The 26,139-nt window shown below is 35.4% G+C and overlaps 1 protein-coding gene and 1 long non-coding RNA gene across 2 annotated transcripts; both read left to right on the forward strand.

Moving 5' to 3' along the window:
* The first annotated feature begins 12,455 nt into the window (after window positions 1-12,455).
* On the forward strand, window positions 12,456-13,859 carry LOC114518578. Its single transcript, XM_028538600.1, has one exon. It carries the CDS (start codon window positions 12,456-12,458, stop codon window positions 13,857-13,859), a length of 1,404 nt encoding a protein of 467 aa, XP_028394401.1.
* Window positions 13,860-19,615: 5,756 nt separating this feature from the next.
* On the forward strand, window positions 19,616-20,458 carry LOC114518749. Its single transcript, XR_003686517.1, has 3 exons — window positions 19,616-19,841; window positions 20,035-20,143; window positions 20,249-20,458. It is a non-coding gene; the product is annotated as an uncharacterized LOC114518749 (long non-coding RNA).
* The last annotated feature ends 5,681 nt before the right edge of the window (window positions 20,459-26,139 follow it).

A 26,139-nucleotide genomic window follows, 5' to 3' on the forward strand; every position in this document is an offset into this window, starting at 1 on the left:
TAGATTAATTAAGATACATGTATATCAGGTAGTATGATTAAATGTGGATTTATGGATCACTTTATAAAAACTTTAAATAGTGAATGTGCCTTTTGTTATTGCATGTCAGTGGTGGTGAAGTACCAGTATTATGAATGACTTCATTATTCACATGACCTATTTACAAGGCATTGCTAAAGCTTAGTATAATTGCATTGCTAAAGCTAAGTATTGCTTAAGCAAAGTATATTCAAAATTTACAAATTCTAACATCTAATTTTTCATTTCCACCAGCCTTAAAAATAATCATAAGCCTATAATTAGGCTTTTCTGGTTGTAAAATCATTAATACAGCTTTTTACACAGCTACAGTAGTCAGCTATCACCAAAATGTTTTAAGAAACTATTGGTATCTATCAAATTGATTCATTTGTTCAGTATAATATTCCTCAATCTAGTGTGCTAGATGATTTTACTTGCAATGTATGGTACCATATACTGCCAATTACTGTCAATTTCACAAAACCTTGACCCGCATGCATTTTTGTGAGGGCATACAAAATTGGGCATAGATATGATATTTCACTTCAAAGCAACACAAATAAAAACATTTACAAGTATTATATACCAGTTTCATATTACTGGTGCCAATTGATATTAGATGTGCAATTAAATTAGACTGACTATATATAACCTTCAGAGTAAAAAATCTTTTGAAATGCTAGCTAGTAGGGGCCAATTTTAATATGCATGTATAAAGGTATTCAAATCTTCAACGTCATGCATGCATATTTTAAAATAAAGTAAGGAAATGCACTTACTTTTGAAGGAAAATTCTTCCGATATCTCTTCATTTAGAACTGATACCAAAGAAAAATCTATGGTAAAACAAGCGACAAGAAATAACTAAACAGCAGATATTAAACTGTGTATATATATGGCAGCCAGTATTTTCATTCAGCAATTGTAGCCGGATTCACGCGCGTAAATTTGGCGCGAAAACTTCAAATGAGCCGTTAATCTAATTTGCGACCCTCCACCACCATCGAGGGCCATGGATAATCAGGGAGTGGGACAGCGCCTAAGAATGAAATATCAAAGAGGTAGACTATGTAATTATCCCCACTCAAAAAATTGATCATATTCAAGGGGTAAAAGGGAAGCTACAGCATCATATTAAACTACTGAAAGTGGGGTGCTGTCCCTAACCAGTGCACCGCTATATTTCTTAAAATATCAAGAATTGGCAGAATATTTGAAACTATTTTAGTTTCCTATCCTTCTAAATGAATATGAGCTAGGGTTTATGTTCAGAAGTATCAAATAATAATCATCCATACCGTTTTTATCAATAACCGAAAATCAGGGTGTGTTCATGTGCTCTCTTCAGTACTGCATATAATAAATAAATAAATAAATAGCATATAAGGCTATTGTGCGCACGGGCGTCGTTTTCGAGCGTTTTCAAAATCGTTTCTGTTTCTTTCACCAGTTTTAACGCCCTGTTCACATCGTTCAAGGCAAAATATTCTCAATATACTAATTATACCTCTGTCCTATAATGAAAACAAAAAAAAACGCTCGCAAATGTTACCGTATGCACGTAGTCCAAGAATGGTCAAATGATTACAGCACATGGACACTAGTCAGTCTTAAAGTTGATAAGCATGCATATTAATCGGATCTGTTATATTGTAATGTTTTCATATGCCTCCACATCGTCATCGCTGAAGTCAGATTCTTCATCGGAAATGCTATCATCATTTTCATAATTAGCATCTTCGGTTGTATCTTCTACATTACATATTCGGATAAACTCCTCTAAGTCATCCATTGGATAGTCCAAATGTGAACTGAAATATTTAATTCCAGCAACAATTTGGCCAAGAACAAATTGAATCCCTTCGTTGACCAAGGCAAGTTTTCTGCGCAAAATTCCTTCTTCCTCTAACCTTGTAGAGTAGGAGGCATTCTACATGAACAAAAAGAAAATGTCAGTTGATATAGCGATGATATACCAAATATTAACTTCTTGGAGATATTTTATTGAATATAATACAGTATGATTGTCATTTGTTAACAGACTCATTCAGGGGAATTGTAAGATTAAGCAATAGCAAGATTATGCTAAAAGCATGGTTTGGATGATCTTTATAAACTTGGTTGAAATACCTTTGGAATCGTATATGAAGTTTTATTAATAGTATTCCTGACATTAGACGTTGTACCCACGTTCACTGGAAAGTTAAAAAAAACACATGAAATTACAAAGTCGAATAAAAAAAACGAGAGAGAGAGGAATTAAAAAAATGATCGAAACATTCTACTGCATAGGAAATTGTAAAAGTTGGCTACTTTCATTGTCAGTCGCGAAAAATGTTTTCTGCCCTCGTACGCCTAAAACCTCAAATGAGAAATTGCATAGAAGTTTAGAAAAGACACTCTTCTTAACAAGCTTAGCTTTCATTCGCCTCCCCCTATATATCTAAAGGTTTTTTCTTTTTCGTGCCCCATGCCAAAAACTAACATCATTGATACACTCTAGTTGCCCAAGGATATGAAAGAAATGCATGCATGGGTATCTGATTTGCATAATTACAATTAGATATTTTTTTACATAAAATCAACACATACTTTGTAAAGTAATTTTGAGAGATTAACGCTTTCTCTGCAGTTCTGGAAACTTCCTTCTTGTGTAAAATGTAAGGAAGCGAATCATTTCTTGTTGAAGAACATGAATTTCTTCCTTAAATCTTTCACATTCCATGTATTTGTCCACAAGCGAACGTTTGATAGACATAGGTACTATAAAAGTACGCATGCGATAAACCAAATTAATTAACAAATCATCGAAAAAGAAAGAAATGGCAACATATATATAAGTATACTAAAAAATAAAACGTTTAAAGGTAGGCCCAGAGAAGTAATTAATTGCAATGCACTCGTGTATGAAGGAAAAGATAAAAATTGTTTCTTTTTGACTATTACCATCCAGGTGATCTGAAAAGGCAGGAAAAGACTGGAACTAGTTGTCAAATACAAATCCATTTCTCAATTAAAACAAATATACTTTTTTTCGGTTCCAAATTTATGTCAGAGATATGGGTTCAAATACGAACGCAAGATCACCGTGATACTGACTACAGCCACTGATTTTCATAATAAGTAATGACTTACCTTGATCAAAAAAGTCTGAATCATTTTTCCAGGGAAATTTACCGTTAAGGATATCATTAACGTTTTTCAGTGGTTCGGGCGAGACTTTATTGAAATTAAACAACGTATTCTCTAAGCTACTTTTCTCGTTGGAAATCTTCTTTCGGATTCTTTTACGTTGCTTTGACGAATCTAAAAGTTATATATGCATTACTGTACTTACGATAATTAGAAAACAGTAAAAATGCACAATACAATACAGTACGAAAGTTACTGTAGGCATATTAATTGAGAGACTATCTAGAATGATAGTGTGTTATTTATAACACAAAGTCTCTTAGAATTGTAAGGCTACAAATATTATGACATTGCATTTAAAGAGTTCAAATGAGCAAATTATACCTGCCAGCTTCCCCATATTGAACGCGAGTTGGGTGATAGAAGCATGGCGATGTTCCATATCCAACTTGAAAAAGTCCAAAGCGTTTTCCCTTAATTTCTTTTCACCAAGGGAATATTCGAGTTGCTTTTTCGCTTCCAGTTGTTTAACATGCTTTCCATATAGTTTCCCGGCCACATCAAACAGAATTTTTTGCTTTGGTGTAAATGCATCCAGTGAAAGTAAGTGCTGTAAAAACGTTTTCTCTTCGGGTGACAATATCGCTTTTTTATTCAGTGATTCCTGTTTTACTAAAAATATACACATGGAAGAAAATTAGGCTATGATAAAAATGAAAAAACATTAGAAACAAATGCAAGTTGCTGTTCTAGCATATAAAGTACTACAGTACCGTAGAGACGCATATACAGAATATGTTTAATACTTGAATTTACAACTCTTACTGCGAGCAGCTATTAAAAATTCATTCTTCCATATTGACAATTGACCACCCATCGTATCTTTGTCCAAGTCATCAACACCTTCAACATCTTTTTTTAATTGTTCTCTAAGGGAGGTTGCTTTGCTTTTGATCTTAAACATAGACATACAATATGTTTGACATCATGCCATGATCATGACTTAAAATTTCTCGATTTTAGTAATATAACTATATAAATTAGGACCTATTTTCGTGGAGAATACAACATGTGTAATTTGGTAAGTGGTATGATATCCTACCTTGGTATATCTCTTAGACAAACTGCTAGCAAGTTTTTGAATCTTGTTCCTGTTCCAAAATAACGCATGCTCGGTAAGCAACTCTTCTCGACCTATAGTAAAAGTATATAACATAACATCAATTAAGAGAAATATTGGCCAAACCTCAATAACCCCTGATACATTTCTTTAAATAGGGACCCAAATATAGTCCAAAGTTTTAAGGTAATGGATATAAGTCAACGTTACACGGTACCTGATAAATTTCATGAACCGTGTAAACATACAGTAGCCGAGGTTTTATACTTTCAAGGTTTTGTACTTACTTATTTACTGTATGATGACATGTCCACGCATTTAAAAATCAATGCTTCATTAAATTAAGGTTGAATGACATCCACACTGATATTAATAGCAGAATACCAAGCAGTTCTAAACACGTCTACTTTTAGTACGCGTTTAGTTCTAAAACTGCTGAATGTTTCAAGTGTAATCGTAAGTAATACTAACTATTCATATAATTGTATACAGTTATACTGGGTGTATTACATAAGTAATACAATTTGCTGCGTATATTATCTCGGAATACCTTCAGGTAACATGTGCTTTGTAGACGTTCCCAATCTTGAAAAATGGCTGTTTATTGCCTCCACTTCTTCACCTGTTGTTGCTGCTGCACCGACCTGCCATTAGCCACCCCAAATATCCTATAGAATATGTACAGTATTTGTTTAAGTTAGTGTGGATCAACTAAAAATATTGCCCTGATTGTTATCTGCTTCAATCAATGAGTGCAAATCTTCACTTGGTTTTTTTTTGTCTGTGCATGGTTTTTTTTTATGAGTGGATCCATGCGATTGACGGTACAGTCACAAGGTTTTAGTTGTTACTGTAGTGTAAGCAGTGCAATTTATATGGTATTCTTTTTAAATTTCGTTATGTATATTTGGTTATATTCAATGTAATCATCATTGTTCGACATCACTATTCACAAGAAAGTTTAATACACTACCTGACAGTACCAAGCATGAGCTTTAGCATGCATAACAGATAAAGCAGGTTTCATAAGCTGTTTTGTCTTCTTATCAAATTTTCCTAACGAAGGCCAGTATTGCAAATGACATCATACCAGAAATACTCCACCTTTGGGCTGACGTAATGGTTCACTTGCATGTAGTGAGCGTACCCATATATTTCACCCCGAGTCATACTGACAGCATGTTGGGCCAGACCGTGTCTACATCCAGCAATTTCTAGATCACTCTCGTCTAGATTTTTCTTCTTCGGATTATTTGACGCTGCATGCCAAGTTGAGTCACCACATTTAATATCTTCGTCCTCAAATCTCTATCAATATTTTAAGAATTTACAAGAATATTACTTAATGTTGATATATATACAGTGTACTGTATATGTAGCTTCAAACACACTACATCAAAAACTTTTCCAGACCATTCGAGAATTTTATTCCTAAAATGCCATATTGTATCTTTTAAAAAAGTTACAATTCAAAAAGATTTTCAATCAAAATCAAAATGTTAGTCTATCGAATGAGACACATAGAAAAAGACTACATCATACAAGAGGCCAATTTTTGAGAATGTCAGAAAGAAGTTTATCAACCTTTTCTTGTGAGGCAATGGATACCTCATCATAATAGCAATTCTTTCTGCGGCTGTAACAAAAATATGTAGGGAAAGACCCACATTAGTGGCAATAAATATTTCAAATACTGTAAATAACTTGTATGATCTTAGATTCACAGTGCAGCCATGCATTCTCAAAATGCATTAGACATGTACTGTAGTCTCAATCCACCAAGCAAACACACTAGAGAATATTTTGGGAATCAAAATTCTGAAACATTACCCACTTAAATACCAACAGGATAAAGATGGATTTTTAGAAATTACTGGTGTTGCTGAGCTAAAAAGGTTGTGTATATAGGAATATACTGTGAATTACATTACATTCCTTATGGACTTCTTCATTACTGTACCTTGTGAACCACACCAGATAGACTTACTGTTATTCTCAGATTAAAGTATATATAGAAGCTACTGTATGTAACACATACTTTCCTGCTGATTTATAACGGTATAATTTCATATTTCCATCTATATGAACAGAATGTTGATGTTCTGTACAGCATGGGCACTCCATCCAGTTCATTTCTCTCATACAATCTAACTCAAACTGGAGGTATTTCCACTCACGAAAGGAAGCTGAAAACGCCTTGTCATTTATCACACCAACCTAGTAAGCATAAAGTATCACAACCTTTTCTATTAGAAAAAAATCATGGCTTAAGGGAGTATCTACTGTTTGGTATCTAATATCGAATACATTGTGATACGCCTGCAAATTTCAGATGTTATTCAATGTTTTTTCCCATTAAGAGAGAACAACACATTTATATTTTACATACCCTTCCTTTCTTTATTGAGTAACATTCCAATGACTTGATAAAACTGGTTTGAGAAATTCCAGGCACACTTTTTTGGAGAATATCCCAGTGGAGAAATAGGTCTTGATGAAAGACATATTTTATATCTGTGACACTTCCAGGCCAAAATCCCAATTGCACAAGCACTAAATAATCAGCTGTCAAAAAGACACAATCACATTTTGGGCAGATATACTTCGCATGACAAACATCAAAACGACCTGAAAGATAAAAACATGCAATGCCTGAGTCAGACAAAAACAATATTTGACAATGACAAAATTATGTCAAAGGCAACAATGGCCCATACACAAAATTATTTTAAAGAAATTTTGGTATAGAAGTTTACAGACCTTTCATTGTAACAGCAATGCAATGACCTATCTGAACACCTGATTCAACTTGCTGTAATGCAGTACACATTACATTGCATGAGGGACATGTAACTTCACTGACTGGGAGAAATTGTCCTTAAAACAAATATTTACAATTTAATAAATATTTATGTTTAGTAAGACTATTTATTAAACATTAAGCATACAAGAGATGATGGGTAGCAACTTTTTTGGGCATTAAACCTCAGGAAATGAGCGTTTGTGCATTTGCCTCTATCTACAGTATATGATGTTGAGCACTCCTCAGTATTTTGTGGAACTGGTGCTCACTAAAGCCTGGTTTCCATATGCTCATAAACGTGCCGTAACTGTCGTAGAAATAGACTGCAAGTCTATCTCTACGACAGTTACAACACAGCCCCATTATGCTTTGCACATGCATATACAGTACATCCTGATGTCTCCATGTTGTACTGCTATTAATGCATTGCACAAATATTGTGTAGAAACAGGAGTGAAAGTATAATTCAGTGAGACTGTTTTACACCATATATTCTAGCAAATGAAAAAGATTTCACTCAGGCCAGTGAAAAATTATGCATTTTAACTAGCAGCTAGATTTGAAATTTTGCATTCTTACCAACAGCAGGTTTCCAATTATGATCATGGTTGTCCATTATTAAACTTGTGGAAATTGGTTCAAAATAACCATTACTTATAGCCTCTCTATCATGAAACAGGAAATGTTTATGCACCTTGACATCACAATTCTCACACAAGTACCTCTTGAGGCCACATTCCTCACATCTGACAACTGCTGTTTCACCACAGTGTTTGCATAGTAATTTACTTTGAGTAACACCAAACTTTGTCTTCAATATTGTCTCCAAAAGGGGCTGCCTAATTTCAGCCCAACTTTGATTCAACAACTCCATCCTTTCATTCCAAGTCTTGTTTATTTTCTTTTTATTTTCCCATTCCAGCAAAAGTCCACTTGCTTCACTAAAAATGCTTTTTAGTGAATCTTTAGATGTAAATTCTAATAAAACAGAATGCTATTTTTGAAAATAAAAACAGATGACACAAGAAAAACAGTTAACATTTTGAATGACACTACAAAAACAGTTATCATTAGGAATAATGCTACAGAAATGTAAGGTGCTGAATATGCAGAGATATCAAATTATAATATGACAATTTAGTTTAAGAGACACTTTAGTTCTGTAGTTCTTTAGTTTAGACACTTTAGTTCTGTAGTTAAGTTTCGGTTTCTCAAGGTGGATACAGAGACTCTTTGGCATGGATCATAACAAAGACCAATGACTTATCTAGCATTCTACAGTTGTTAAAAATCAGTAACTCAGAAGTTAAGTGGTTAAATGCTAATAATAATAAATGCTGTTCACAGAAGCAGTGGCATAACTTTGTGCCAAAAGGCTCCAGGCCTAAGATGATTGCAGAACCCTCCCCCACCTGTTGACAAAATTTATACACATTTCAGGCATATTACTATGCTTATACCAAGAATTCTGTATTCCACTATTTATTCAATGGGACTCTTTGGCAGCTGTGCCCCTAGGAGTTATATTAGCTGGCTTAATTTTGTTCTAGATGATAAATAAAGATCATTTCACACATTTAAAAGAAAAAAGAAATGGGTCCCCTGGAAATCCTGAACCCAATGGCCCTAGCATTGGTTAGGTTGGTTCCTCAGCAGTTATGCCACTGCTGGCACTGCACAGAAGCTTGTGGCATCATATTGGTAAGTTTCTACTTCAGTTAGGGTACATGTGATATTGTGATTTGGACAAAACTGCAAATAGCACTGTTAGTAATGCATGTAAGGTCATTTCATTTGTAAAAACTAAAAAATGTAAGTAGATGTTAAAGACTCCATCACTCCAATTTACTAATCTTCGTCAAAAATATTTTATGAGTACACTTGCCTTCAAAGTTTGGCTCTATAGTTTCTCCAAGATAATCAAAGGGGCTGCTATCATGTACTACCTGTGTCGAACTTTGCGTCGGCAGATGACCATGGAGGCATGGACCTTGTGGTGTGTAGGTATTTTTGCAATTGCTATTACCAGTTGTTGGATCAGTACTAAACTCATAGTGCACTGGCTTTCGCTTTCTTTTTCTTTCCCCTAACAAATTCTTTCCCTGCTGAACGAGTTCTTCAATAGGAGGCAACTTTTTCTTTCTACACTTTTTCGAAACTTTATCACTCTTGGCTTCCGCCATCTTGATTCTTGATAGAGCGTGTGCGTCACTCGTCCCAGGATGTTGAAAGATCTACACGGTCGGTGCTGCGAATTTATTATATTAGTCAATTTAGTGCCATTTGACATTTTATCAATATAGTAAATTCGGTCAGGAGCTCATGTTGAGCATTCAATAGGAATTCGTTTAGGATTCCGTAGAAATTCCTTTACGATTCCGTAGAAATTCCTTTAGCATTCAATAGGAATTCGTTTAGGATTCCGTAGGAATTCCTTTAGCATTTAATAGGAATTCGTTTAGGATTCCGTAGAAATTCCTTTAGCATTTAATAGGAATTCCTTGAGGATTCTATAGGAATTCCTTTAGGATCCTATAGGAATTCCTTTTAGATTCTATAGGAATTCCTTTCGGATTCTACAGGAATTCCTTTAGGATTCTATAAGAATTCCTTTAGGAAATCCCATCAAAATTCGTGTTACAATTCCTATTGGAAAAGTCCGAAAATCCTATAGAATATCCTGTAGGAATTTCCTATAGGAATTCCTATAGGATTTTTTCGTAAGGGACTAGTAGGTAACAATACCTTAGTCCCACCTTTGAGAATATTAACATCACTTTAGCTATTCATTCATGCCAGTTTTTATGCTCAACACCCATGTTTTTTGTCTGTTTTAACTGAGCACAGTGATTACTTTGCCAAAAGTTCTAAAAATCTTTTACCATTGTCTGTGTCAAAGGAATGTTTGGATACTGGTTGCACCACCCAAGAACTGGTAAAACAAGAGGGTATTTTAAATTGTAATGACAAGAAGTGGTCATCCTTTCTTTGTATTTTGGGCCTATCTTCTGTTTTAGGTAGAAATATTCTTACTTATTATCCTGATTGCGGTGAACAAAGATATAAATTACTATTTAATGGTCTGGTTGAACCTCGTATTTCTAACAAGAAAGGTTTGGAAGATATTCATAATTCATTTTGTCATGAAGGAGCTGTAAAACCTGGCGAGTCCTTTCAATCCAATCATTTTGTGCCCCTTATTTTTCATGAAAACAGGCTTAAGCGAAAATCAACAGCCTGCAAAAGCTCAAGCACCTTTAAAGAAAAGAGTAACAATTTTGCCAAAGACCACCCAAAATACAACAGCTGATATATCAATTTTTTTCCCTTTAGCCAAGAAGCCTCTTGCCAAACAACTTCAAGGATGCCAAATGAGAGTTTTTCTTCAGCTGTAGCTCTTGCTGCTCAGAATTTAGATAAAGTAGACCCTCTTCCCTCCACTTCATCACAAGCTTCTATTTCTAACACAACATCTTCTGTAGTTACAGGAAATACATTGAATGTTCCAGCAGACTTTCCAACTTCAACTTCTTTTAAACAAGCTAGTAAGGAACACAATTCTGATGTACAACCTAATTTTATACATCATTTTGATATTGCTCTGTATAGGGAGAAAGTTGAAGGTATGGATGTTTCAGAGATATGTAATTTGGTTAAAAATGTATTTACACCAAATAAAGAATTCTCTTTTCCAAAATTTAATGGCAGATCCTTCAGATACAATTGGCTAGAGTTGCATCAATGGCTTTGCTATTCACCATTAAAGAATGGTGCATATTGTCTCTCATGTGTATTGTTTGGAGATGAATTTCCAGGAAAAGCCAGTAAAGTGAGATTATTTTCATTTATTGAAAAAATGCTACTTACTCTTTCAATCAACATGCTGGTCAGGGTAAGGGGAGAGAGATAGGGTTGCATACATCTACATTTCCAATTTTACTTTCTCAAATATCAGGTACCCTGGAGCCAATTGAAATAACCTTGGATACTGGTATTAAAAAAGAAAAAGTGCAAAATAGAGAAATACTCTCCATTGTTGATTCTGCCATTTTTTTGTGGTTGTCTAGGTTTACCTCTTCGTGGCATGGAAGTATCACCCATCTGTTGGTTGTTATTCTTCTGGGGGAGTTGGTAATTTTATTGAAACTCTTAATTATGGAGTACGCGGAGAGGGGATAAAGTTTTAGAAAACCATTTGAAGAACTGTGGTAAGAACAGAAGTTATATCTCTAAAACTAGTCAGAACAAAATCATTAAATGCTGTGGCCAGGTAATCAGCAATCAAATTAATGATGTAAAAGAAAGTAAGTTTTTTTCTATCATTGCAGACGAAGCATCTGATTCTTCACACAAAGAGCAAATGTCTCTTGTTTTGCGTTTTATTGATACTAATATGAATATTAGGAAAGAATTCATTTAATTTCTTCATTGTAAGTGGATTTGAGTGGTTCTCAACCTGCCAAATTACTTTTAGAAGCCTTGAAGGAATTAACTTTACCCATTGAGGATTGCCAACGACAAGGGTATGATGGGCTGGTGCTGTGGCAGGTTGTACCAATGGCTTAGCTGCTCACATTTTAAGGCTTAACCCCAAGGCATATGGGCCATTTCACATCCATGAAATGTCCCATATAGTCACCCATTTTTTTCAGGTAATTTCCAGGGCAGTACATTTTCGTTTACATTTACATTTTCCCTTCGACTTTTATCTTTCCCGTTGGTTTTCTTCTTTGAACTTGTCAGATTTTAAGTACTTTTCAAGATCTTTTGCAATTCCTTCGTAAACAGACAAATTTGCAGACTTTTTTAACATGAGTGTTTCTAGTTGAACAGCGTACTGCTTCCTGTCATCTGCTAGTACAATTGCAAAATATTTTAGCTCGGTTTTGGTCCAAACTCGCTCTTTTTTAACCTTGTTTCTTTTGTTTGAATTACCAACACGAGTATTGCTTGCATCAGAAGCATCAGCCATATTGGATTTTTTGGGCTAAATCCGCTGAGTGCGAGTAGCGAAATATCGGTTTTTCCGGAGTTTGTTCACATGCTGTATTTATACTCACAGACGGATGATCCGTCCAGACGAACTACGCATGCAAGTTTGTCTAAGTAGACGAACTACGCAGATAATTCGTCTTGACGGATGATCCGTCTGTTTGCCCGCGCTTATACACAGACGAACTAGAAGACAAACTATCTTTCGCTTGCCCAAGTTCACCCAGACGGATGATCCATCTCTAGTAAAAATCCGGCCAATTTATCTTTAGCAATTAACCATAACGAAAAAGATGGCGCCGCGCAAGGCATGCTGGTAAAATGTACATGTTGTCAAAAAGAAAACAAACATGGTTGGTCATTTGCTGGCAAGGTTAGACTACACAAATGCCCAATAAAAAATGCGTTGTCGCAAGATGTACTCATACAAGTAGGCGACATAAAACGCTGACTTTCTATTGCTTTCCGAAGGACGATAAACTACAGCGGAAATGGATTAAAGCTGTTTCTTTGAGGGCGTTATTAAACTACCGATGGAAGCCGAGTGACCGAATATGCAGCGCTCATTTTCCAAACGGACGCAAGCTTGGAAAGAACAACATCCCTTCCATCTTTCCCAGATGGGATTTCAAAAAGAAACAAGTTGTGTGGCCTGTTGATATCTCGAGTTTGCTGAAGGAAAATTTGTATCCTGTTGATAATAATGACGTGTTTACTTCCAAATCTGATATTGAAAACAAACCTATTCATGGCGAAGATGAAGTTGACCGTCCTAGTGAGATAAACGAAACAAATATTTTCCATATCAGTACCGAAAACACAACGATTGTTGATGAGAGCGAAGATTTGAGGGATGAAGTCGAATGTAACAGCACAGGAAATAAAGAGAAAGTAAGTATAAATGATGGTGACTGTCCTAACTGTGGCACGCTACGACAACGTGTGCAGGACTTAGAAAAGCAGCGAGATATTCAAAGGTTTGGAGTAAAAAGATTCATGCTCTCCGATAGTGACATGAGATTTTACACTGGTTTGCCAGATTATCGAACTTTCCTTGCATTGTATAATTTTTTGAAGCCACAACCAGGGTTTCAGTTGAACTACTATAATAACTATACAAATAAAACTGCTTCTGAACACCAAGTGGTAAGAGGAAGACCTAGAAGTCTGAACAGTATTGACGAATTATTTTTGACATTGATTAGACTACGGCTAAACTTGTTTGAAAAGGACCTTGGAGATAGGTTCAACATTTCCCAGTCTACTGTGTCTGAGATATTCTCAACCTGGATAGACCGCATGCATGATTGTCTTGGGCAGTTGAAGTTCACTGCAAATCCCAGTATGATGAAACAATACTTACCAGCATGTTTCAAGTCAGGGCATGAAGATGTTTCTCTAATTATTGATTGTACTGAGATATTCCTGGAAAGGCCTTCTCAGGTTATTCAACAATCAGCCACCTGGTCGGATTACAAAAGTCATAATACTGGAAAGGCCTTGTTAGCTCTATCTCCTGTTATGCTCCCAGTATTTACATCTGACATATTTCCTGGCAGTATATCAGATGAAGAAATGGTAATTGAGTGTGGTGTCCTACAGTATGCACAGAATGGTGATAGATGGTTGGCAGACAAAGGTTTTTTAATTCAGCATATTTTAAATAAGTATGGAGTAAGAGTTGACACACCAGAAAAATTAGAGGGAATGGGCCAGTTTAACTATCAAGAAGATTGCAAGAACCGAAAGAATTCACAGGTGAGAGTTCATGTTGAAAGAGGTATTCGTTGAGTAAAATTGTTTAATATTTTAAAAGGGAATATGCCAATTCGATACCACCATCTTTTATCAAAGATTTGGAAAGTCTGTTGTTATCTAACTGCCTTTCTTCCACCACTAATCAAAGATAAAAGTGATATTAATATCCAGGACGATGAAGAGTAACACCATTTTACAAATTAATTAAGTAACAAATGTTGTGATTTCTTGTTTGACAAAATGCAATGGTTTCTTACAGTATTGTGTGTTAAACTATTTCTAAGCTGTTTTAATGTAAGAGTGTAAATATACAGCAGAATGCAATGAATAATCTAATGTGAAGAAATTATTTAATATATATTGTAATAAATATGTACAAAGCAATTTAATATTAAAATGAATGGAATGTTTACATTGTTTTATTTAAATACGATGCATGCTGACTTGGGACTCAATTTTTGCCACAAAGGTCTCTAATCAAAAGTGATTCTTCTATTGTAACAAGGTTTCACAAGGTAAATTTCGGCCATTAGAAAACATACTGTACAATTACTTAAGAAAAAGCTATTTCTGTACAAGATTTAGAAAGTTGATTTGCTTCTTGTCTTAATGGTAGCATACTTTCAAATTCAGGAACATTTCCAGCCAAAGTATCACAAAGTTTCTGGGATATTTTGCATTCTGCTTGAGGAATAGTGCCAATTTTTTCATTGTTGAGGACTGCATTACAGACATGCATGAACAAGGCAATAAAGTATTTATTTCTAATTATTAGAAAATACTTGAAAACTTTATTTTCTGGAACAAAAGACTGTAGTATACCAAAAGAAGCATCTGCACATTCCAGTTGTAACTGAATTTGTGTGTAATGTGCTCCTGTTACTGATAACAGTGGCTCCATATAACCCTCAGCTCTAGTTTTAGTTTCCAGAACACAACGACCAGATAGAATATGTGTGTTGTTTGTTTGAACTTCAGTGACTGTTTTGCAGGATTCGCCTTGAAATATTCTATCTGGTGAAGCTCCATAATTTGGGTCAGAATCCAGACAGAAAAATCCACATTCTTCAACATCTGCTCCACTTTCCCTTGAAAAACAGACTGCTGCTTCATCTTCAAATTTTATACGTCTTTCAAAGTTTCTTAAGAACTTTTTGGGTTCTGGTTTTTTTTCTTTTACACAATGCCATGTAACATCATATTCCTTTCTTCCCATCAAGCCAATTAATGCTGGGGCTTTAGACCCAGTAATTTTACCAATTCGTTCAGTAAACCATTGCACACTCCTTTGGGCAGGTCTTGTTTGGGTTTCAGCTTCAGGTATGTTTGCACTTGCTTTAGTATGGCATGCATCTCCACTGGTGTACAGTATGTTTTCTGTGCTGATGGCTGTTTTTGCAGTACTGGGCTCAGAACTGTCTGTAAAGTTCAATCTTAATATGTCAATGACACTCTGGGAGCATTTTGAGCCTGACAAATCCTTGCACAACTCGTGAACACGTTTTTGATCCACATTTGGTTCACCACATGGTCTGGAGATGTAAGTGGAACTTACTTCAACTGGAAGTTTTCTCTTACGACCCCCTGCTTCATCTCTATGTGCTAAGTGTTTTTCAAATGTTAGTTGCTGAAAAGGCTTGCGTTTCATAAGCTCCTTCTCAGGATCTTGTTTCGATTTGAGAGAGGGCAAACCCCACATTTGTCTAACCTCGGTGTAGCTAACAGGCTTTGGAAGTTCTTGTTCTGCAGACATTGTTGCCTCGGCCAGTTTATACGATAGGGCAGCAACGTGTTTACAAAAACCCCGCCTTCCAGCTGCACAAGAGAAGTCTCTAGCTCCAAGTATTTCCGCAGTTTTCTTGTCAAAAAGTACACATATTTTATATGTTTCATCTTGTTTAGTTTGTTTCATTGCTGCCCGTGTATATCCACGAAGCAAGAGCATGTTGTGCTCCTGCAAGACATTGATTTCAATCCTTTTCCCTGAAGTTTCAAATTTTTTGGTTTTTGAAAACGCATAACCTTCTAGTAAGTGCCTCTTCCCTTCTGCTTTTGCAAAATAATTTTCCACAATTGAATGGGTTATTACTGGTATGCCATGAAGTGAAATAGTCCAGTTTTCTTTGTTGATAACGTCTTCTGTTTCGAGGATTTTTTCGATTAAATTTTGTTCCTCGCTGAGGCTTTCTTTCCTCTTCTTCTCGTACGTATCGCCACTTGGATCTTTTAAAAAATTTTTGTCCCATCCCATTGAAATGTAAACCTTAATTCTGGCAAGAAACATTAACAGAAAACATTTCAATTAGATATATTCTATATAAAACAACGTAAAGACATTTCGTATAGGCTTTCAGCAAGTGTCACCAACTTACTTCTCTATCAACTCTCCGCGTCTAAGTCCACTTAAATTTCGACAGCCTCTGCATTTCAACCATAAAACAGCTTCTGCCTTTGTTATTTCATCGACCTTTTTACAAAGTTTTGCACCTGGAATATCATTTTCATTCAACAAAATGTTCGAACTGTTTTCTCCCGCCATATTGTTCTTTTTGACAACATGTACATTTTACCAGCATGCCTTGCGCGGCGCCATCTTTTTCGTTATGGTGAATTGCTTGTAAATTAGCCATGCTTGTCAGCCATATTTTTGTTTTGACATTTGACATTGACTGAATTCCAAACAAATATTTCTGTCAAAGATAGCTGTATTTTATTTTATTCTTTGCAAGAAAGAAAGATATAATGATAATAAAAATAAGTGCAATAATCATCAGCGAGAAAAGTATAGAAAAGAGGGTAAAAACCTTGAGGGAAACTACTTACTTGAAAACAGCCTCCTTCGTGTAAAAATGTGTACTTCGAACATCTAAGCTGACGACAAGATACTTATCACATGATTTTTAGCTGTTTGCGGTAAACACGAAAATACGCCAATCTAAGACTCTCTACTGTTAATTGAGACAGAACCAGAGGCAGAAGGCATTTGCAATCAGCCCAACTGCCTATGCCTGAAGACCAATTCCGTGGGTTAGATCTAGTGATTCACCGCTCCACCTTATTAAAGGACATGAAAACAGCATTTTCTGATCCAACAATATTAGAAGTTTTAACATTTTTCAAAGTTGTTTATGCACACAGTGTTATAGATGAGGGTGAGGGAAGGGGTGTGACTCGGGAAGTTCTAACTGAGTTTTGGCACCTTTTCTATCAGTCGCTAACCATTGGAGTATCTACCAAGGTACCAGTGAACCGTCATGATTATCAAAAGCATCAGTGGAAAGCTGTGGCCAGAATTTTATTGTATGGCTACTGTAAAGAAGGAGTATATCCCACTCCACTGTCTTCAGCGTTTGTTGCTTGCACTATTCTAGGTGAAAATCATGTTCCTAACGAAGTCCTAATGAGCTCTTTTATGGCCTACATAGCCCAAGATGAGAGAGAAGTAGTTGACAAATGTTTAAAAAATAGGTCAACAATTGCTGATAACAAAGATCTATTAATGTTTTAGGAGGATACAAATGCCATCGTAAACCTGACGAGGAAAATATTGAAGACATATTACACCAATTAGCCCATCAAGAGATCATCCAACGGCCCCAGTATGTCTCCAATTGCTGGGCAACGATATTACAATCACTAAAGAGTCGCCCTCCCTTTCAAGATACGGCAAGCATTCTTCAATTTTATGAAAATATGAAACCGACGGCCAAAAAGATTTTGAAAAACCTACATGCATCTCCAATAAACGAAGCCCAACGAAACGCTTTGGATCACCTGGCCCGTTATATCAAGTCTCTAGGAAGTAATGTAAGCGCATTTCTTCAGTTTACAACGGGTGCCGATATCATGGTTGAAGGTAAAAAATTGAAAGTGACATTTACAGATCTTAACAGGCTACAACAACGACCTGTAGCCCACATGTGCAGGTCAGTGCTTGAGCTTCTGTGTACTTATGAATTCTATAATGAGCTAGTTAAAGAATTTTCAGCCATACTCAGGGAAAAATCTGCATGGTCATTTGATATTGTGTAAACTTCTTTGAATATTCATACAGACTTGACATAGAAGAATTAATAGCATTAATGCATCTTAGCATTACTAAAGAACTTTTGACATTTCGATATTTAACTTTTAAGCATTAGTAATTGTTTCTTTACTCAGACTTTAGAGTTGATATTTAGTCTGCTAAGATATGTTTAACATACATTTACGGGCATACATACATTTAGTTTAAAATTAAATGTAATGATTGTTTGTTGTGTTTATATAACTGCATGTTTAAGCTGCTTCCACTAGTTTTTCATATGTCACTAAAGCCTCCCTCCATGTCTGCATCTGTCCTATTGCTAAGACACTTGCACTATTTGAAAAATACTCCTGATATAATGAATCGTTTTCTGTTGTTACATTCATGGAATCCTCAATTCCGGTGAGGTTGCACTTGAGAAACTCTTTATTGAAGATAAAGTTGACTGGGGATGCCAGCTGCAGTATAGTACCTGGATTTGCATACATAGTGGTTATTCCAAGAGTCCTTAATTTCTTGAAGACCACTTCTCAGAAGTGGGCTAAAGCAAAACCAGAGACACTGCAGGTGAAGAGTGTTGCTGGTGTCTAATATTCCTCTGGCTATCATATCCTTAAAAAAATTCATCCACCAGGAAGACCATGATGGACGGAGGATAGTCCACCATGCCTCTATTTGTTGATTGGTGTGCGATGATCCATAACAGTGTGCATTGATGCCACAATTGACATCAGTATGGTTTCTGCGTAAAAAGCACTGAGTGGATGCCATGATTCCGTTTTCTGTCCCCCTGTCTGTTCTTAGTATTTTTGGACAGAATCCTAAATTAGACACACAATCATAAAAAAGCCTACCTACAACTTTGGGGTCATTATTTGATGGTACAAGTTCGAGCCATATTATTTTTTGACTAAATCCATCTATGCAGCCGTGGATTGGGAAGCCGTACAGCGCTTAAGCTTATCATAGCCGTCAGCGTGCCAACAATAATTTGGCCCTGGATTAAGGTGGCTACTTCTACAAAGACGGTTAGCTCTTCTTAAACACGTTCCTTCAGGATCGACTTCTGAAAGGATTGTTTGAACAATTAAACAAGGAGCTTGCAATCCATATTTTGACTGCAGTCTTCTCCACATAGCTCTGTAGCCTAACATTTGACCACTTTCATCTAGCTCTTCAATAATATACCTTTTTACTTGATTTCTATCTATTGAGTTGTTTCGACGTCGCAATCCATATTCCTTAAGCTTGTTTAATAAAGTTCCTGTCTATATTTTTATTGAATGATATTTTTCTAGCAACTGTAAAATAGTTTTATAGGTGTAGTTCTTACTAAAATAGTCCCGGATGATATCCTCCATTTGCCCACCGAAGAATAGTGCTACGTACCTCACTCAGTATTTACATTTATTTTTATGGACGTCATGGCCACCTTTTTATTTGTGCAAGTATTTCAATTTATTTGTTGTAACATTATACTATTTTAATTTGTGTGCTTGTCTTCAATTTGTGTGCATGTTTATTCATGTTTTTTTTATAGTATGCGTGTATATGTATTGGTTTGTTTGATATATGCGTGTATTTGAGTTTGTATGCGTGTACTTGAATTTGTATGCGTGTATTTGACTTTGTATGTGTGTATTTGACTTTGTACCTGTGTACTTGAATTTGCATGCGTATACTTGAATTTGTATGTGTGTATTTGAATTTGTATGTGTGTTTGTACCCCTGGGCCACCATAGTTTAGTGATAGATCTTGGCATAGGATTTGATTCCTATGCTCACTTGGACAAAGTAATGCAAGCATTTCAGAAGAGCAATTTTTTACAACTCTACAAAAGAAGTTCAAGAAGTCTGGAAGGTTACGCAAAGAAGTGTCCAAAGAAGAAATGAAATCCAGAGTTGTTGTATAGGCAGTTGGATTTTGCATGTATACATGGAGGCAAGAAATTCCTGACTAAATCCAAAGGAACGCGACCAAACCAGCAGTAAGTATAACTTCAATTCAATAACAAGGATTTTATTCTTTTTTCACAAACATGAACTGATGTAACAATGCAGTACATTTAATTCAATTGTCTTACGATAACGTACGAGCGACAGGTAGGATTATGTTTGTACATTTAGTTAGGCAATGAATATTCATTCATTCGTTCAGTCATTCATTCATTCACTCAACAGCACCTTTCAAATGGGTTGCCCGGTGGTCATAAAACTAAGAACTTCGAAAGATGGCAGTAAGCTGGTGATAAAAGAATTTGTTAAAGAACACAATCATGTGATTAACAAGGTATAGCGTAATTATAAAATTTTGTAGAATATTGTATCAAGAATTAAGAAATGTTTTCAAGCAGCAGATCGTAGTACTAATTACATGATTGTAACTAATGTGCAGGCTGGCTTTCAACATCTTCCGCGTTAATGGACTGTCAACAATGATACTAAAGAAGAAGTGAAATTGATGCTACAGATGAAAGCCAACAAAAAGCTCATACAACAGCATATAAGTCAGGGAACTGGAAAATCAGTGACCTTAAAGGACGTTCATAATATGGCAAAGAAAAGACAAGGTGGATTAGCCAATCTAATTGATGAAATGAAAAAACTACCAGGTAATCATGAACTTAATTATCCAAAATGACCTCCAATATGTAGTGTACATGCAACACCAGATAATTTTGCTCATTAAGAAGAGAGCGAGAATTGCACTTCACAGAAATCAGAATGTAACTAATTTGCTTTGTATGTTTTAGGTGCAAAAGTTGAGGTATATGTAGACCATGAAAATAATTTCAAAGCACTTTTCTTTCAAGACCAGGACAGAGATATTTGATGCCTATCCAGAAATCCTTCTTGTGAATGCAACATATAAACTTAACAACCTGCGCTTACCTCTGTACGTCATGCTTCTATCTGATGGAAATGGGGAAAGTGAAATTGTAGGCGTCATGTTAGCAGCCAATGAACACGAAGACACAATTAGGCAGATGATTATCTTCTTCAAGAACCTTAATGCTAAGTGAAGGCAAATAAATTGCATCATGGCAGACAACGACATGACCGAACGTCAAGTGATGAAAGAAGAACTTCTACAAGCTGCTCTACTGAATTTGTTTACACTCCTTACCATAACATGACAACAAAGAAAAGGAAAAGACACCGCTTCTGGGTGAGAGAAATTTTTAGGGAAACGAGAAGAGCTTGGCGTGTAGCATAAATTAGCCCAAGAACTTTGTCTACATGATAGGGAATATTTCTTCAGGTTGGTACTTCACAATAATTTTCTATTTATAAAGTTATCTTTTACTTCATAAAAAACTCCCTACTTATTTGGCATAAATTTCAGATTCTTCTGTATGTCACCGGACCGTTTTGACCATCTGTTATCACTTCTTGGACCACTCATTGCGAAAAAGCACTGCAAGTCACATAAATCACTTTCCGAGCGTCTTGCTGTTACCATACGCTATCTTGCCACTGTGACTCCCAAAAAAGTCACATATTTTATTTCAGAATTGGGCGTTCCACTGTATCTGATATTGTGAAAGAAACTTGTGCCGCTTTATGGACTGCACTGAATCAGGAATACCTTAAATCACCAAGTACAGAACAACAGTGGACTAATATTGCTGATAAATTTGAAAGAGAATGGAACTTTCCTCATTGTCTTGGTGCATTAGATGGAAAGCATATCGCAATGGAATGTCCTCCTAATGCAGGATCAGCGTTCTTCAATTACAAAAACTTTCATAGTATTTATTATTGGCAACATGTGATGCCAAGTATTGTTTTACCTTAATGGGCATTGGGGTATATGGACGAGAAAATGACGCTGGAGTTCTCACAGATTCTGCCTTTGGTGAAGCATTTGAATCTCATGCAGAACACCTGCAATTGCCCACGCCAGGCAAAGTTGGTGCAAGGTCTCTACCTTATGTATTAGTCGCAGATAATATATTCCCTTTAAAAGAATGGCTAATGAAAGCATTCCCAGGGAAGAATTTAACTGACTCAGAAAGAGGTTTTAATTATAGATTATCAAGGCCACAAAGAACTATAGAAAATGCTTTTGGTTTACTGTCAGCAAAATGGCGTAGTTTTCGAAGACCAATACGAGGCAGTGTTAATTTAGTAGAGAACTTTACTAAAGCCACAGTATGCCTACATAACTATCTACAACTGATAATGTTGCCTACATTCCAGATAGGTTTATTGATAATGAAGACTCGACTGGCAACATAGTTCAGGGTGACTAGAGAGAAGTTGTGGAAAACAATTGAGGAATGAGGACAAGTGCCTTGGCACTTATGTCATCTGGAAGGACAAGTGCCTTGGCACTTATGTCATGTTCGAAGCTGTAGTACTGTTAATAATTAACAAGATTTTGTTCAAAATAATGAAGAAAGTAACTATCAATTGAGTAAACATTCTCTACATAGTGCTGCCTGATGTTTTACAAATGGATTAATCATGTGTAACACAAGTGACTTGATAAACAGTCCATGTTTGAAAATTTTCCTGGCAAAGAATTGTTTAGTGTATCATAATGTTTAATGATGTCATGTTTATTACATCTTAATTACTATTGAGGAAGAAAATAACAAATAGCAACACACAACAAATGTAATTATGATTTTTTCACTTTCTAATAAACTTATAATATTGTAATATATACACTGTATAATATAATGAAATTCAAAAACTTACAATTTAATGAAATGTAACATGTAATAAATATAACTTTTAACAACATTTAACAATATATTACGAAGAATTTGTATAACATTACTGTTGTGTTCACGGTCGGAGGACTGAGGGAGAGTAGAAAAGCAAGATGGCAGATATACGAATGGTGTACGTTGTTATAATATTGTTATAATACAAATAAAATAAAAGGAACATAAAATTGGCGACGAGGATAGAAAATTTGCTGTACACTAACTTTATAGTTTTCCAGATGTTTCAATTACCGGCAGTTAAGCCGTTTTCGTTTTCTTCGGAGTATACAATGCTGGAACAGCGTTGAGACAGATGGGTTCAATCATTGGAGTATTATCTCGCTGCGTCTAACATAACAGACAGTGTTATGTTATATATATATATATATGAACTTGGTTTTGGTTAAGATTTCTTCAGACATAGAATTAAAGCACACGAGGTGTATCTCCAAACGTTTCGCCTGTTATGGCTTCTTCAGTGGAATGCTTTACAATGATATTTCCTCCTATTTATATACAACTAATTAAAATGCTAACTTACCAATGAGTATGCAATGTCTATAGTGTTCCATTATTTTAAATTCTATAAAAGCATGCTCATGCATTTAATGTGCCATTATTAGGCAAACTTATTAAAACTCACTAATTTATAATCTATATAGTCCCGTAGTTTAAAATTCTATACAATGTTAATAGTTTAGAAATAATTCAAACACTGATTGTTCTGCCAATACAGCTGTTCATCAAGTCTCCAGAATGTTTTTGTATTTCAAATGCTTCAATGCATTTCCTCTCCACGTTATTCGCGATATTTAGCATGTAAAATCATCCATCTTATTACAGGTAACCTGGATTTCTTGTGGGATTCCAAATGTTTATAAACCGTCTGCTTTTCCATTTTCAAGTGTTCTTTAATCCTTGATCCGATTGTTCGCCCCGTTTCCCCAATGTATACGATATCACATGCTGAACATCCGATTTTGTAAACAACATTCTTCTTTAGACACAAGTTCGATTTCGAAGATAATTTGCACGTTTCACATTCGCTCGGACAGTTCTGTTGCGTCTTTGGTGGCGCAAAAACTTTAGACAGGGGTTCACCATTGATGAAGTGTATTCTTACATTCGGTATTCGTGATCGCTTTACTACCCTAATAGCCTGCTGCTTAAATTCTTCGTTGATAAATGGTAGCTTTATATAGATAGATCGTTGTTGTTCTAATTCCTCCGGTTCATTATGTTGCTGGATATGTCGCTGTTTATTTTCATAAATCGTCTTCCTAATTATAGATTTAATGAATGTTTTAGGATAGCCATTGGCAGTAAATAATTTTGTGATCAGATTGAGTGATTTCTTTCTTAGAATCAGTTGAACATTTGATAGCCCTATTTACTTCCCTAATCACTATGGCTTGTTTGGAGAATATTGACCCGTGACTGTCCCAGGGTGTGATGCATCGGCTGTGAATTGGTTTTATATAAAGGGTTGTACTAAATGTTTGAGTGCCCATGTTCCAGGTGACAAGGGTATCCAAAAACGGTAGTTGATTGTTGTTTGGCAATTCAAGTGTGAATTTGATTGCGTTATTAAGGTCATTTGCTAATGTTAAAAGCTTTTCTCCTGAGAATTCTTTACTTAACAGGAAGGCAAAATAGTCATCAATAAATCGCTTGAGAGTGACATATCCATTGGACTTAATTAGGATTTGGTTATCGAGTTCGTTCATGTAAATAATCGCCAAAACGGGGGCTAGGTTGTTTCCCATAGCCAAACCTGATTGTTGTTTGTAGCCTTTGCCGTCAATCAAGACCTTGTCGCTAATCAAGCAGAGACGAACCAGTTCTTCGAAGTCTTGGTCGCAAAGGGCATGTAATTGGCAATCAGCTTTGTGTTGATAGAAGAAACGCCGAGTGACTGTGAAAATACTTGGAGTATGGTCGTCTATATCAACCATTGGTATAGACCCATATAAGTTACATACGTCCAAGCTGCAGAAACCATGTACTAAGTTACCATCTGTATTCGAGATAAAACTGATAAACTCGTCAGTGTTTTTTAAATGTGCTAGAACGTGTTTTAAAACACACACACATATATATATATATATATATATATATATATATATATATATATATATATATATATATATATATTATGGGATTAAATGGATTAAATGTCAGGGAGGAAACTTAAGGTTAATTTATGTATGCAAATTTGTTGTAACTACATAAGAAGGCTTAGGATTAGTAAGGAAACATTTCTGACGAAGGGGCTGCGCCCCGAAACGTAGTATATATTACAAGATGTATTTGATTTGATTTAATTTATTAAAAGTTTAATTTTTGAACACCGCGATGTGGTGAATTGAAGCTATATATTTAAATAGTTTTTTCTTTTGGACTGGCTCCTGATGTATATATATATATATATATAATTATATGTGTGTGTGTATATGTGTATATGTGTGTATATGTGTATATCTACTTACATACATACATGCATACATGCATACATACATACATCTTTCCAGTTTATTTATCTTCATTTACGTAAATTTAAAATAACACTTATAATTTAGTAACTATATAGTTCTGTTTTTTATTTGTTGCAGCTTATAATCGAGATGGAAACAGTAATCATGAACATTCCCATGAAGATTTTCACCGATAGCATCCATTAACTCTATGGTGTCGTGTTAGTTAATTAATTTACCAATATTTAATTAATTTGTTAAGGAAAATATTTACCATTATCCACTATATTTGATCTCACTAAATCTCCTTGTTTTGTAGAAAGGAAGTGTTTCAAATGTGGAAAGGTGGGGCATTTGGCCAAAGCCTGTAGATCCAACATCAAGCCCGCACTATAATATACCGGGTGTATAAAAAAAAAGTAGACAATTTTGAAATGTTTAGAAAACTATAAATTTATCAAAATATCTCATAGATTTGTGCTAGTATGGGTACTTTGGCATCTTCAGGTCATTCTAACACTGAAAACAAACAGAAAAATTAACCTCGAAAAATGGAAGAGCAGTTTGTGAATAGTGCTACGTACCTCACTCAGTATTTACATTTATTTTTATGGACGTCATGGCCACCTTTTTATTTGTGCAAGTATTTCAATTTATTTGTTGTAACATTATACTATTTTAATTTGTGTGCTTGTCTTCAATTTGTGTGCGTGTTTATTCATGTTTTTTTTATAGTATGCGTGTATATGTATTGGTTTGTTTGATATATGCGTGTATTTGAGTTTGTATGCGTGTACTTGAATTTGTATGCGTGTATTTGACTTTGTATGTGTGTATTTGACTTTGTACCTGTGTACTTGAATTTGCATGCGTATACTTGAATTTGTATGTGTGTATTTGAATTTGTATGTGTGTTTGTACCCCTGGGCCACCATAGTTTAGTGATAGATCTTGGCATAGGATTTGATTCCTATGCTCACTTGGACAAAGTAATGCAAGCATTTCAGAAGAGCAATTTTTTACAACTCTACAAAAGAAGTTCAAGAAGTCTGGAAGGTTACGCAAAGAAGTGTCCAAAGAAGAAATGAAATCCA

This window comes from Dendronephthya gigantea, unplaced genomic scaffold (genome assembly GCF_004324835.1).
Source record: "Dendronephthya gigantea isolate DGI-Jeju-01 unplaced genomic scaffold, DenGig_1.0 000011F, whole genome shotgun sequence".
NCBI lineage: Eukaryota > Metazoa > Cnidaria > Anthozoa > Malacalcyonacea > Nephtheidae > Dendronephthya > Dendronephthya gigantea.

Excerpts from the sequence above, each read along its gene's own strand:
- LOC114518578 (XM_028538600.1), top strand. The coding sequence starts at position 12,456 with ATGCCCAATAAAAAATGCGTTGTCGCAAGATGTACTCATACAAGTAGG.